We start from the raw sequence: 12,877 nt of genomic DNA on the forward strand, positions 1-12,877 counted from the left end.
TTTTTTGTTCATTTATTTGAACATGTAATATATTTTTAATAAATGACGGTGTTAACAATATGACTCTAAAATTCATATAATATGATCTCAAACTAAATAATTATGTTTTTTGGTATAAAACCGAATAAACCGAAAACCAAACCGAAGTAAATATGGATTTAGAATGGTAGTTATATTTTACTAACCGAAATACCAAAAACCGAAAAAAACCGAACCTAAACCGAACCGATATCCGGATTGAACATCCCTAAGTAAAACGCAAAAAATCAATATCTTATAGTATTACAGTCTATTCCCTATATTAACTACTACTTGTTTTAGTATCATTGTATCAAATAGACTTTCAAAGTTTCATGTATAAATTTGATGAAGATTAATAACTTAGTTTTGACAGTTATTAATGAGATTTCTCTTAAATTTTTTTTTTTTTTTTGTAACTGAATTTCTCTTAAATTATTTCCTTATGAATACCGTGAGATATCATATTTGCTTACATTGTGCCGATTGCATTTAGAAGTTGATATTTTATAATGTCAAATTAAATTTTCTGGTTAAGCAAAATCAAATTCAATTTTCTAACTCGAATTAATAGAAAATTTCCTCATTTATCTGTATGACAAGGGGTTAATATGGTCCCAAAAAATCTCTATTATTAGCAAAAAGGCATCATGAGAAACTTAGACTAAACACAAATCATATCAACAACGTCACATCACCATATAAAGTAGGCAAATTTAGATAGTCGGCAGATTGCAAAGTTGACATATATAAATAACACAAGGCCCAAAACTAACTCCACTCCATAATTACGCAAACCAAAAAAAATTGCCATTTGCTTCAATAACAATGGTCGATACATCAATTTTACGGCGCACGATACGTCCCCATCTCGCTACTTTCCTCGTCAGCGCACGTTAGCATCTCTAAGCGCTGCATTATCATTGGCAGTTGCTCGTTGCATAAAGGCGTTAGGTTCCGGATTCGAGGGAGGTGTCGCCCACTCGCCACCGCCCTTACGTTGATTCAAGGGGGAGATCGTCGAATTCCACAGATCAGGCGGATATGGGCGAAGAAGAAGACTCCGTGACGGTGGATCAGAACAGTTGCGACGGTGCAGATTCGTCGCCATTGCCACCAGCGCCGCATCTATCTTCCAAAGTGCTCACATTGCCCACCGTGTTGACACTCGGCCGTGTAGCCGCCGTTCCGATCCTCGTCGCGAGTACGTTTCACTCTCTCTATCGGTTTATGATTTAATTATCAGATCTAAGGCAATACATTGTCCAGTACATACATTGATTGCTATGATGATGCGTTTTCTTTGTTATTAAAACGCAGCGTTTTACGTTGATTGCTGGTGGGGGAGAACTGCCACGACAAGTCTTTTCATTGCAGCTGCCATTACAGATTGGCTTGACGGGTATCTTGCTCGGAAGGTACTTTATTTTTTGTACTTTTCTTTTTTACCACTCTTGAAATGGTAAGGTTAACGGTGTGGTGTTGTGCATTTTCAGATGAGATTAGGTTCTGCTTTTGGTGCTTTTTTGGATCCAGTGGCTGATAAGGTGAGTGAACCTGATGCGCTTGTTGTAATAGAATCAAAAGGTTTGTCTTTTTGATTTGTGTTTATGGGTTTGCAGCTTATGGTAGCAGCAACTTTGATTTTGCTGTGCACGAAACCTATGGACGCCGTTGTTGTCTTAGGACCAATTCCGTGGTTAGTGACAGTACCTTCAATTGCCATTATTGGTAGAGAGGTAAGATATATAAAGTTTACTGTATCATGTAAGTAAGTTGCACTTATCAGTTCCTGGTTCTAAACTACTACGTATTACTTTTCACTTTAGATTACTATGTCAGCAGTAAGAGAATGGGCTGCGTCTCAAAACGGCAAGCTTTCCAAGGTAAATGGGATCATATTCATATGCATTCATTTAACTAAGAGCTCCTTTTGGTACTTGCTCATATAAATGGCGTTGATAATGTTCTTTAGGCTGTTGCTGTAAATAGCTTGGGGAAGTGGAAAACTGCAACGCAGATGATAGCGCTGACCATACTGCTTGCAAGCCGGGATAGCAGTTTTGAGAGGCTATTACCGTCGGGTATTGGGTTGCTCTATGTATCTGCAGGGCTCTCTATATGGTCTTTAGTTGTTTATATGAGACAGATTATGAGAGTACTTCTAAAGAAGTAGCAAAATTTTCTCTCTCTGGCTTTTGCTTTCAGTATATACACATATAATGGAAGACTTGCCCAGCGTCATTTTTTTTTTACCTCTTCTTGAAGAAAGCTGGCCAATCTCTCTCTACCTACATACAAAACGAAATTAGATGGGCAAGTACTATAAGACTCTTGTGATGCTTTAGTTCTGTTTTCAACTTTGGGCACTGGGATAGGCCTGGACGTTCGGTTTTCGGTTCGGTTCGGTTCCGGTTCGGTTCCGGTTCGGTTCTTTCGGTTTTCGGGTTTTTTCGGTTATAGGGGTATAGGAACCGTTCAGTTATCTATAAAATTCGGTTCGGGTCCGGTTCGCTTCTTTTCGGTTTCGGATCGGTTTCGATAACAATTATAAGAACCGATTAATATCCGATAAATTTGTGGTTCCAATTCAGTTACGGTTCCGGTTTTTTCGGTTAATTTTGGATAATTCAGGCAAAAACAATTTATTGGAGATTTTTCGAATATCAATCGGGTAATTCAGATAAATTTTAATATTTTGGATAAAAACTATTCGGATAATTCGGTTCTTTAGGATAATTTAAAATACTCTAGATAAAAAAATATTAGAGTATTTCGATTTTTTTGGATAGTTTGGTATATAAGTAGTAAGTTTTGAATATTTAGTATTTTCAATACTAAATATAATTAATATTTTTAGGTATATAAATTTTATTTTGGATATTCGGGTACCCATTCGGTTCTCGGTTCGGTTTCAATTTTTCGGTTATAGAAATATAGGAACCGTTCGGTTATTTTTGAATTTTGGTTCGGTTTCGGATTTGGTTTTCGGTTCGGTTTTCGGTTTTTATGCCCATGCCTAACTGGGACCATACTTGGTTTGGTTTTGTATACTATCACTGAATCACGTTGCTCCTCCTGTCGCTACACACTGGATTCTACTGAAACAGCAAGCACGAACTTATGGGAAATCTAAGGAAAGAGAAAGCAAAGCAGGTGCAGTTTCATTCTAGTTTGAAGACTTGCTTGGTCTCATGAACTCTCACATTATGAAAAACAGCTGTTGCACGTGTCCGGATATAATATAAATGATATATAAAACAAATCTTTGGTTATGATATCTCATCTGCTTAGGGACGTGCTTCTGCTTGGGCTCGTTTCTTGTATCTCTCAATTATCTCTTGTGGATCTTGACGGGTTTCTGTGTAATGTTCCATAGTGTTCATCTCCTGGACACGAAGGCGAATATCCAGAGATTAGTTGGGGGAGATTTTTGCCTTTAAGATGAAAGATAGATACAAAAACTGAATAAAAAGGTGTAACCTTAAGCCAATAGGCGAGGTTAGGCCGACCAGCTGTGATGTCCACATTCATCACATCCTTAAAGATAAGATGGAATCTCTCTATGAATGGAATATATGCAATATCAACCTGCGTGTAATTAATCATTCACCAATCACCATTTTAGACTCAAGCATCAAATATAGCTGAAGAAACTGAAGAAGATAATGGACAAATACCAAACTAAATAGGCAAAGGAAGAAAGGCCCTCCTTTGTATTTGGGATTTTTGTATTTGGAAAGAGCCTTCTCAATGTAATCAAATGCAACATCTGAAGAAACGCAAGACAATTCATCGTACACGTGAAAAATAATGTTTCTGTAAAGTGCACAACTCAAAAGGGAAGGCAATATCTTGTAAATGAGTTACCTGCTGCATCAATGTCTTCACCAGATAATGTGGATCGTACGGCCTTGGAGAAGGAGTCGGTGTAAGCGATTAACTCATCAGCGAATGCTTCCTTCTCTACACTCTATTGTTATTCCACATATGTTATCTCTTTCTTAGCAAAGAGATATTGAGCTCAACAAAATAAAGAACTCACATTGGGTGCAAGTGAAGGCCCTTCGAAATTGGCGTCGATGTACTTAATCACGTCAAGGCTCTCTCCTATTACTTTGTTATTATGCTCTAATGCAGGCACCTATCATAAGAACAAGACACTTTATAGCACCTAGCACTACTCAAATCAGATCATGAAGCACAAGAGAGAAAAAAAAAGCTTTCACCTTGTTAGCCGGGTACACTTTCTCCTTGTACCAAGCAGGCCTGTTCTTGAGATTAATCGGTACAAGTTCTATCTTGTCACGCAGATTCTGCAAAACAACGTAACATTGATGTAAATCGAACTAGCTTCATATCTCTTAACATGGAATCAGCGAGATAAAAATGTAAACCTTGTAGTTCCGAGCAAGCCACGCACGTTGCGCAAATGGGCAAGAGTAAGATATGTACAACCTTTCAAACCAAAGAAACCAAAAACATTTCATCAAACAAAGTCTCTCTCTCTCTTTTTCCTAAAAAAATAAGACAAAAGAACCTTGTCGAGCCATCGAACACTTGAGGTGGTTCGGAAGAGGAATCAAGCTCCGGAACACGACTGCAAAGCACAAAACTTTAATCTCACTTACAATTGAGTCTTAATTTGTTTGTTTGTTTTTTTTTTTCTCATTCAGAGGCTTCTCAGAGAAGGAAGGATTTACCTTGAACTTAAAACAGCTAACACTGGCTTGGTTCTGCGTGTTAAATTTGAATTACAACGCAGCTTCAGGTCAATATCGAAGCTTGATCGGTGACCAAAGTAGAGAGATGAGGAAGGGGGAGAAACATCCCTCGAAGGTAACGCAAGCGATGGATAGGAAGAGCACACGCTAACTCTCACTCCGGCACTCATACTCAATCGTTCTTCTTCCGTTCGCTTTCTCAGCTCCTATTAGGGGTTTCCAGGGAAAATGGATCTTCACTTCTCCACCTTTTATCTTACTGCCACAAGTAAAGCCCTAGATCTTTTTTGAACCAAACCAAACCGACTTTTTTTGGTTTTTAGTTCAATTTTGGTTTATAGATTCGGTTCAGTTATCATTTTGGTTCGATTGGATTGTTATTTTATTAAAAAATTGTAAGTTTATAACCAAATCACATCAATTATAGATATGTATTGAATTAACCTAACTTTGAATCGAAATACCAATTTAAACCGAATTTTCATTTAGTTTCAATTCATAAAGTTTTTGTGAGAACCAGCTAACCAAAAATTGAATTATCCAAGCTTGCTGTTCAAACCGAACCAGCATGCTTTACCTCAAGTTTTTCATTTTTTTTGTTCTCTTCATTTTTCACTTTTCCAGTAACTGAAAATAGTTACCATAGCGTTTTTTTTTGTTACCATAGAGTTTGGTAAAAAGAAAATAGAATTTACAATTTTGAGTTCCATAAAATAATTTAAACAAAGTATCAGACAATCTGAAATTCTGAAAAATAAAACAACGGAGGAAAAAAACATTTGTAATATGAAAAAAAGGAATAAAATGAGTTTTTTTTTGTTTATTTTATTATTGAGTAAAGAAAAAAGAAGTAAGGCTTATAAAATGGCATTGCCTGCGAGTGCGAGGACACCACCTCCTCTGACAGAGACCGGAGTTCGAACTCCAAAACTTGCAGAATGGAGAAAAACGACAATAACAGTGATGTCGTCATGAAAGTGTCTCCTGATGCCACGCTCTATCTTCTCCAAATCCGAATACCTCATCTCTCTCTTCTTCGCTGCTGCTTGCAATGCAGCTTTCAGTAACCTCCGAGCCACACCCTAATGAAACCACAACACACAACAAAGATTCACTAAAAAAACCGAAACAGATTCAAAGAAGAGTAATGTTCAAACTTACATTGCGTGGACAAGTATTGACGATATCAACTGCTTCTTGGTTACTCAGATGCTCCCACAAACCATCTGAAGCAAATATAAGAAACTGATCTTCAGGTTGAATCTTATGAACCGTTATCGTCGGCTCAGCTCTCATGATCGGCTTCTCAAAACGCTCCGCAACTCTAAACTTAGGCAACAACGGCTCTTGGTTAAACTCAGCTCTCTTTAAGTACGCGTCACCGATAGATCTCGAAACCTGTATGATCCCTTTCACACGCCACACTTTATGTTTCAAGACCACAATGTTCGGGTCGTTAGGATGCAACAAACGCAGCTCCTCTCTCACAGACTCAATACTAGCGTTATGCTCTGTAGACAGCTGAATAGCTTTCATCTCTTTAAACGGACTCTCCAGCCTCCCCAAGACAACACGAGAGTCACCAGCGTTCGCAACGTATAACATCCCGTTGCAGACAACACCCACCAAGCAACAAGCACCAACAGAAGCTATCTGAGGTTTGGTCTTCCACTGCTCCTGAACCAACCCGAGAAACTCCTCCTCTGTTGCAACAAACGCTCTAGTGATCACGTCGGGAGAGACCACCCCTCGCTGATCAGAAACGCACCTCCTCATGTTATAAAACAACCTCTCGTTAACAAACCGAGCCGCCTCAGGACCTCCATGACCATCGTAAACACCGACAAAAGTCGCCTCGGGTCCAGACTCATGGAAACTAATAGGACCAGACTCTAACTGGCTATGGTCTTCAAGAAGATTGTTGGCTTGAACCACAGCCATAGAAAACTCTCCGGTTAAATGGTTACCGGAGTCTTTATACCATAACAGGCCATCGAGACGGCCGTTGGAATCATCACTACTACTCGGAATAGAACCTTCTCCAATACCAAAAGGTCTCCAACAAGGGGACACGATTCTCCTGAATGTTGTGGAAACCATCATTCACATGTCAAAGCTTTATATTATTATTCTCTCTAACCAAAAGAACCAGCTATCAAATCGTTCATCAAATCAGTGCTTATAACTATATTGCTAGACCCAATCTTCTCGTCGTTTCCAAAGGATTCAGGATTCAAACACGCATTCACAAACGTACACAACATTAATCTGCATTTCCACAAACCATTAAACAAAATCATTAAAAGTCCCAAACTTAAATCATCTGTAGATTTCAATGATAACCCATGAATCTGATGAATCGAGAAAGATTAAAGGAAGAAACTTTTTTTTGGATTACCTGATGAAAAATCTAAAGGAAGATTGAACGAAAAAGGTTCCTTTTGCTCTCAGAAACTTGAATAATAATCCATCATTCGATTTCAAGATGAAATGAGGCGAAGAGAAGAAAATAATATAACAAATCAATCAAGAAAAGGGTTAAAAATAGAAGAGAGAAGACGCGTTTGAAGAGAGAAGAAACGGAGACGTTGGATTTGGTTTCTAGAGAGAGAGAGAAGGTAGCGATACTTGCGGCCGTCGTGTTTATGCTGTTTTTTGTTGTTTGGTTTTGTATATTTATATATATTTTTTTTTTATTTCTGACCTGTATCTCGCCATTTCTTTTTGACTTTTTAACGGTTTGACTTTTTTTATTTCTTTTTTTAATACTACTAACTTTTTATTTTTATGTTTTTTACCGACATTTAACACAACAGTTTGACTTTTTTATTTTTCTAATCCTACCAACAGTTTGTAATATGTTTATTTACAAATTTTATTTAAAATATTGTAATTTTCTAAAGAATAAACACAGTCTTATACAAATTATAAGAAATATACGAGACTAAGACTACCTTGTAGACTAATAGTATTTTGATGGTTTAATTTATATTTTCTATAAATAAAAAATAAAATTATAAAAACAAAATTTAAGAGTTTATTTTTCAAAAGCTCCTATGTTCATTGAACATTTAGTTTCCATATAAACATAAAATTTCCCCATATATTATTTAGGATCTGATCACTAGTCACTACTCTTATCCAAGTTTGTTGTTTATTACTAACTAGTATTATGGCCCATGCTATGCATGGGCAAAATGATTATTGAAACAATTCATACGAAAAAGAATTATACAAAGTGTATCAATATAATTTACTTTTAAGTGAATAAAACAAGTTTTATATTTTATTAGAATCCAAATAGAACACCAAATACTATTTTTTCTCAAAAAAGGTCAAACACAATAGAAAACTTACTGATTTTACAATGGACCCAAATATATGAAAAACCAGATAAGAACATGTGCGTTAGTGTGACCCGATATTAATATGTTCGTTCCACTTTTGACAGGTTCTGGAAAAAATCCTGATTGAAATTTTTTTCACCCTGAAAATACTCTCAAACTCATTATATCAAACATAAAGAAAAAAAAGCATATGTGAAAATAAACGTAGCTATACTTTTTTATAGCTGGGAATTAATGTTGGGTATTTCGTCAAATTGTCTGTGACTTCACTGAAACGTCAAAAATTTAAAAGATATCCAAATGAATAAAGACTCGAAAATATTTATCATCAGCAGATTTAGCAAAGATCTAACGTATGCAGGTTCCAAACCTTTGTATGCATTTAGCAAAGAAAAATAGGCCCGAAAAGGGATTATCTCGTACGGATGCATTTTGACAAAATAACACCTGAAGCCGACTGAGAACATTTGTCTATCACCAACGTTGAAGTGACGTCTTCTTGTTTTTTTTTTTTTTTTGTCAACAACAAACAGACTCATATAGACTCTGCAGTGACGTCTTCTTGTTCGCACTTCTTATCCAATCACATACTCAGATTTTTTCGGTTTTTGTTTTTTTTTAACAACATACACTAAGATTTTTCAGTTTACGTAGAAGTAAAAGAAGTTGATGAACGTGGGACATTAGAAGATAATGGGGGGAATGGTTTTACAAAAAAAAATCTGAAAAGTATTTTCTTTTAAAAAAATACAGTAAATATCGTGTGTAGTTAATAGATAATCGGAAATGGTTTTACAAAAGAATGAAAAGTGTTTTCAATTGTTGACAAAAAAAAAGTGTTTTCAATTAAAAAAATAACACATGTCATTCCCTGGACTGTCAAATGACTTATGTTTTATAGTATAAAAGATAATGAGAAAACATTATGCGTGATGGCAAAAACTAATAATAATGGAAAATTCATCCTACATTAATTCAGTTTCATGTATCCAAAAAGTTAATAAAACTGAGAGATCCTACTCACATTGGATCTACTGCTCATGTGTAGTAATGTCAAACAGGTTGATCTGTCTCGTCCTGTTCCGTACCGCAGCAAGCTCGTCTTCAAGCGGGTCACGGCGGATCAGGTCCGCGCGGACTGCGGTCTTCAAAGTGGCTGACCAAACCCGTACCACAAAACATGTAGGTCTTTCCGGATAGGTCCGCAGGACATATAATTAAAAACGAACATATGACTCCTGAACGCTTCAAGACATGATTCAGGATACTTTATCAGTTTCATGACGCATCAGTAACTGAGTTTAGTCGAAGATTGAACCGGATAAGGCAATACACTTGTTAATTAAAGATTTTAGTTCAATCAAAACACTAGTTTGTTTACTTTTGTTAGACTCCCAACATTTTAAAAATAAACAATACTTTAGTTGCTGAATCCAAATATTATAACTCATAAGTTCATAACAAATGCTTTAGTTTTCTGAATCCAAAATTAAATAATACCAACACCAAATAAAAGATGCTAATCTCAAAAATAAGTAAAAAGAAAACACCAATCATACTTCTTGTTCTTCATCTTTATCATTAATAAGCGACAAAAAGATAGAAATTTCTTTTCTTAAAGTCAGTTAAAGATATATTGAAACCTAAAACTACAAAATGTATGATAATGTGAACAAATACATATAGGCAAAATTATGAAGAACCCATGGTGGGAACCAGATCTTCTTCTTCGGTGGAAAGTGAGTTTTCAAACTTCTTATGATGACTCGAAGAAGCTCCATCGGTGCAGATCGAAGGTGCTTGGGAGACCGATATCATCATCGACCCTGAAACCACCATCACTAGAGCTAAATAACGTCGAATCGCCTTACTTCTCTCTCTCTCTCTCTATCTCTCTCTCTCATTCAATGTTTTAGGCGAAAGAAGAAATAGGGACTTAAAGTTGCGGGTCTTCAAAATCCCGCAGGTTAAGCCCATCCTGGTTTCGATGGTTTCGATCCGTCCCGCTTTCGATCCGTCCCGCTTTGAACTCGTTCCGCGAGGCCCGCAATTTTGTGGGTTTTCCAAATGGAGGGCTAATCTCGTCCCGCAGCAAACCTTTGCGGGCCAGGCCCGCAGTCCAGGTCCTTGACTGCTATCCTATTCATGTGGTATGGCGATTAAAACTGAGTTATAAAAAAAATGCAATTTGTTTCTAAAATCATATTTTTATTTAAGAATATAACCCAAACTATTATGAATAGATTTGGTTATATATTAAATATTATATAATATAATTTGAAAAATAAATAAACTGATCCACATCAAAATCAAATCAAAATCTGGATTGAACACTTGTAGATTGTCAGATTTTCAGTATTTACTATTTACATTAGCGAGGCAAAGAAAAAAAAACAATTTAACACGTTCTAGAAAAATCTCCCCAAAAAAATCTAGCACCAAAATAAAAATATCGCATCATCCAAATTATGTCCTGTACCGGGATCCACTCGCTAAAAGGTAAAAACCAACACTCTCTCGGTTCGGACTGGATCAGACCGGCCGGTTTGATGTCCCGCGTATAACGGAGACCTGCCATGATACAACGACGACGTTATTAAACTCCAGTAGTTATTTCGAACTTGTAGGAGATTAATAATCTAAACAAACTTCTCGTCGCCATGGAAATCGATGATCCCGTAACCAACGGAAACACCGACGCCGTGATGACGGAATCCGCCCCTCCGTTCACTCCGTCGCCTCCCGTCCCGGCGTCGAGATCGAGTCAATTGACGGAATCGCTCAAGCTCGAGCACCAGCTCCTCCGTTGTGTGTAGCGTCTTACTAGCCTCGTGGTTCTCGATTGCAAGGCTGATTGCTTTCGTCCGTCGTGAATTACATTTACATAGAAGAAAGTACATATATATCTTTGGATCTTGATGGTTGTTGCGTTTGAGTGGAAGAGGGTAGCAGTGCGGAGAATTTGCAGATGCCGTGCTCGCTCGCACGCATTGATCACTTAGATTCAGCAGATGCGGAGAATATTACTGAATTGAACAATACGAAACTGAAACAGGATTCTTGTGGACTACATCTACATGCTGCGGATGTCGTATTTCGAGACTGCTTCAAACCTTTCAGAAAGCTGCAATATTTTGGTCTCTCTCTATACGATCTTTCTATGTCTCCATAGCAATGGGATATGTTTCTACTGCATCTCTATTTATTGCCAATAATGAACTTTCATCATTTGTCATATTTCGAGACTGCTAATTGACGCTCTCGGGAGGTATCTTCTGCACTGGCATCTTGTGCTGATAATAAAACACGCTTGAACAAGTCAAAAGGGTATGTGACTGAGGGGCTCTTTTCTTTTTGGGTTTGTCCTAATTCTTTTGATTAATTAAAGACTGCTTTCTACTTTCTCTTGGTATCATGAACTAAAAAGAGAACTAGTCTTCAGAACTAATTAATTATTGTTTGGGTTTCTTTTCATGACATAGCAAATTTGAGTTCCAACTAAGGCTGCAAGAATTAATCGAGTTGGTACGAGCTGACTGCTACAAACAAGCAAAATCCATTATGCTCGAAAGCATCTGACACCCATATGAACGAATTGCAGCATGTCCTGGCCACTTTGGTCTTTCAAAAGTACCACAGAACGGAATTCACAACATACAAGGTCAACTTTTCAAAAACCATTCTTTGGCGCTTCAGCTTTGTATATTTCCTGTATTGAGTTACTGAATTATCAGTTTCGTTTAAAATGGACCAAAAACCTGAGAGAATTTCGATTTCTCTTTTCTTACACCAGCTTGCTTCAGTGATCCTTCAATAAATTTTTCGTCTCTGTTAATGGCTTGAATAAATGGTGTTACTACCAACTCTTTTTGAACCTGAATTGATTGTTGCATAGGCTAATTAACTGACACAATTGCTATTTTTTCAGGTTTTACCTGAACCACGGCAGTGGGATGTTTTAGTTCATCAGTTTAAACAAGAATTTTGCAAGCTATAAGGCATGACAATGGAGCCATTATTCAACATCTAGTCACAAGCAGGCTTGTCAGCATGAAAACTCCGTATCCATCAAACTCTATATAAAATTTTGATATTTTATTGTCTATTTTCTGCATCTGAAATTAAAAAGAAGAAAGTAAAATTTCGCAATGAAACCATAATGCGATTCTTTTTGTAAATTGAATTTATACCTTGACATTACCCAGATATGGTTTTAAAGAGGGTTTGTACCAAGGAGGACCCGCTCTCACAAGAGAGCTTCGGAAGCTAGCGTTGCCTTTACCTTACTCCCCAAGCAGGAACATTCAAAGCTTATTTGCTATATTTCCAAGGAGCTAATGGACACAGAGAACCCATCACTCGTGTTGCCCAATGGAACCAAGGTTCCTGATTATATTTAATGTCTTTGTTATTGAATCATTGCCCGCCTATAATAGGCATCTTAAATTTGCTAATCAAACCAACCTAATATATTCGTCTTGAATCATTTCCTAATCTAAAAACCAAACCTAATTTATTGACAAATAGGCCCTGCTAGATCATAAATCTGTTGCAAAGTTCATAAAGAGACTCAGAAAAGTGCAGTAGAGAGGGACCTTAAGCTTTCCTTAGCAGAGAGCAATATTGGCAGTTTATTACCATTAATTAAAAGCCAAAGAACATTTAATAATACTCTTTGGTTGGCCCCGTTAAATTAGATGCATTCATTAGGGTCAGAGCATAGGCATGTTAATAAATCGATCTGATGTGTTATTTGTTCCTGATTTCAACTGCACATTGATCTCAGTG

General features: G+C 36.9%; 3 protein-coding genes and 1 pseudogene across 3 annotated transcripts; 2 read left to right on the forward strand and 2 right to left on the reverse strand.

Moving 5' to 3' along the window:
- The first annotated feature begins 776 nt into the window (after positions 1–776).
- LOC106307280 (CDP-diacylglycerol--glycerol-3-phosphate 3-phosphatidyltransferase 2) lies at positions 777–2,365 on the forward strand. Its single transcript, XM_013744188.1, has 6 exons — positions 777–1,222; positions 1,339–1,436; positions 1,515–1,565; positions 1,641–1,757; positions 1,848–1,904; positions 1,994–2,365. The coding sequence occupies exons 1-6, from the start codon at positions 1,063–1,065 to the stop codon at positions 2,192–2,194; spliced, it is 684 nt and encodes a 227-aa protein (XP_013599642.1). The 5' UTR covers positions 777–1,062; the 3' UTR covers positions 2,195–2,365.
- A 790-nt stretch (positions 2,366–3,155) lies between these two features.
- On the reverse strand, positions 3,156–4,978 carry LOC106307281 (glutathione S-transferase L2, chloroplastic). Its single transcript, XM_013744189.1, has 9 exons — positions 4,722–4,978; positions 4,559–4,618; positions 4,416–4,476; positions 4,248–4,334; positions 4,064–4,162; positions 3,889–3,991; positions 3,699–3,790; positions 3,502–3,609; positions 3,156–3,407 (listed from the first exon to the last, which is right to left on the reverse strand). The coding sequence occupies exons 1-9, from the start codon at positions 4,910–4,912 to the stop codon at positions 3,309–3,311; spliced, it is 900 nt and encodes a 299-aa protein (XP_013599643.1). The 5' UTR covers positions 4,913–4,978; the 3' UTR covers positions 3,156–3,308.
- A 443-nt stretch (positions 4,979–5,421) lies between these two features.
- On the reverse strand, positions 5,422–7,375 carry LOC106307547 (probable protein phosphatase 2C 48). The gene is made up of 3 exons (XM_013744532.1): positions 7,141–7,375; positions 5,904–7,010; positions 5,422–5,824 (listed from the first exon to the last, which is right to left on the reverse strand). Exons 2-3 carry the CDS (start codon positions 6,843–6,845, stop codon positions 5,600–5,602), a joined length of 1,167 nt encoding a protein of 388 aa, XP_013599986.1. The 5' UTR covers positions 6,846–7,010; positions 7,141–7,375; the 3' UTR covers positions 5,422–5,599.
- A 3,287-nt stretch (positions 7,376–10,662) lies between these two features.
- Positions 10,663–12,559, forward strand: LOC106310621 (annotated as a pseudogene).
- The last annotated feature ends 318 nt before the right edge of the window (positions 12,560–12,877 follow it).

The sequence above is a fragment of the Brassica oleracea genome, chromosome C8 (assembly GCF_000695525.1).
Source record: "Brassica oleracea var. oleracea cultivar TO1000 chromosome C8, BOL, whole genome shotgun sequence".
Taxonomy (NCBI): domain Eukaryota; kingdom Viridiplantae; phylum Streptophyta; class Magnoliopsida; order Brassicales; family Brassicaceae; genus Brassica; species Brassica oleracea.

Excerpts from the sequence above, each read along its gene's own strand:
- LOC106307280 (XM_013744188.1), top strand. The coding sequence starts at position 1,063 with ATGGGCGAAGAAGAAGACTCCGTGACGGTGGATCAGAACAGTTGCGAC. Across the intron at positions 1,437-1,514 it reads ACGGGTATCTTGCTCGGAAG|ATGAGATTAGGTTCTGCTTT; the intron begins GTACTTTATTTT and ends GTGCATTTTCAG. Across the intron at positions 1,566-1,640 it reads TGGATCCAGTGGCTGATAAG|CTTATGGTAGCAGCAACTTT; the intron begins GTGAGTGAACCT and ends ATGGGTTTGCAG.
- LOC106307281 (XM_013744189.1), bottom strand. The coding sequence starts at position 4,912 with ATGAGTGCCGGAGTGAGAGTTAGCGTGTGCTCTTCCTATCCATCGCTT. Across the intron at positions 4,335-4,415 it reads GGCTTGCTCGGAACTACAAG|AATCTGCGTGACAAGATAGA; the intron begins GTTTACATTTTT and ends GTTGTTTTGCAG. Across the intron at positions 3,610-3,698 it reads TCCTTTGCCTATTTAGTTTG|GTTGATATTGCATATATTCC; the intron begins GTATTTGTCCAT and ends AATTACACGCAG.
- LOC106307547 (XM_013744532.1), bottom strand. The coding sequence starts at position 6,845 with ATGATGGTTTCCACAACATTCAGGAGAATCGTGTCCCCTTGTTGGAGA. Across the intron at positions 5,825-5,903 it reads TCAATACTTGTCCACGCAAT|GGTGTGGCTCGGAGGTTACT; the intron begins GTAAGTTTGAAC and ends TGGTTTCATTAG.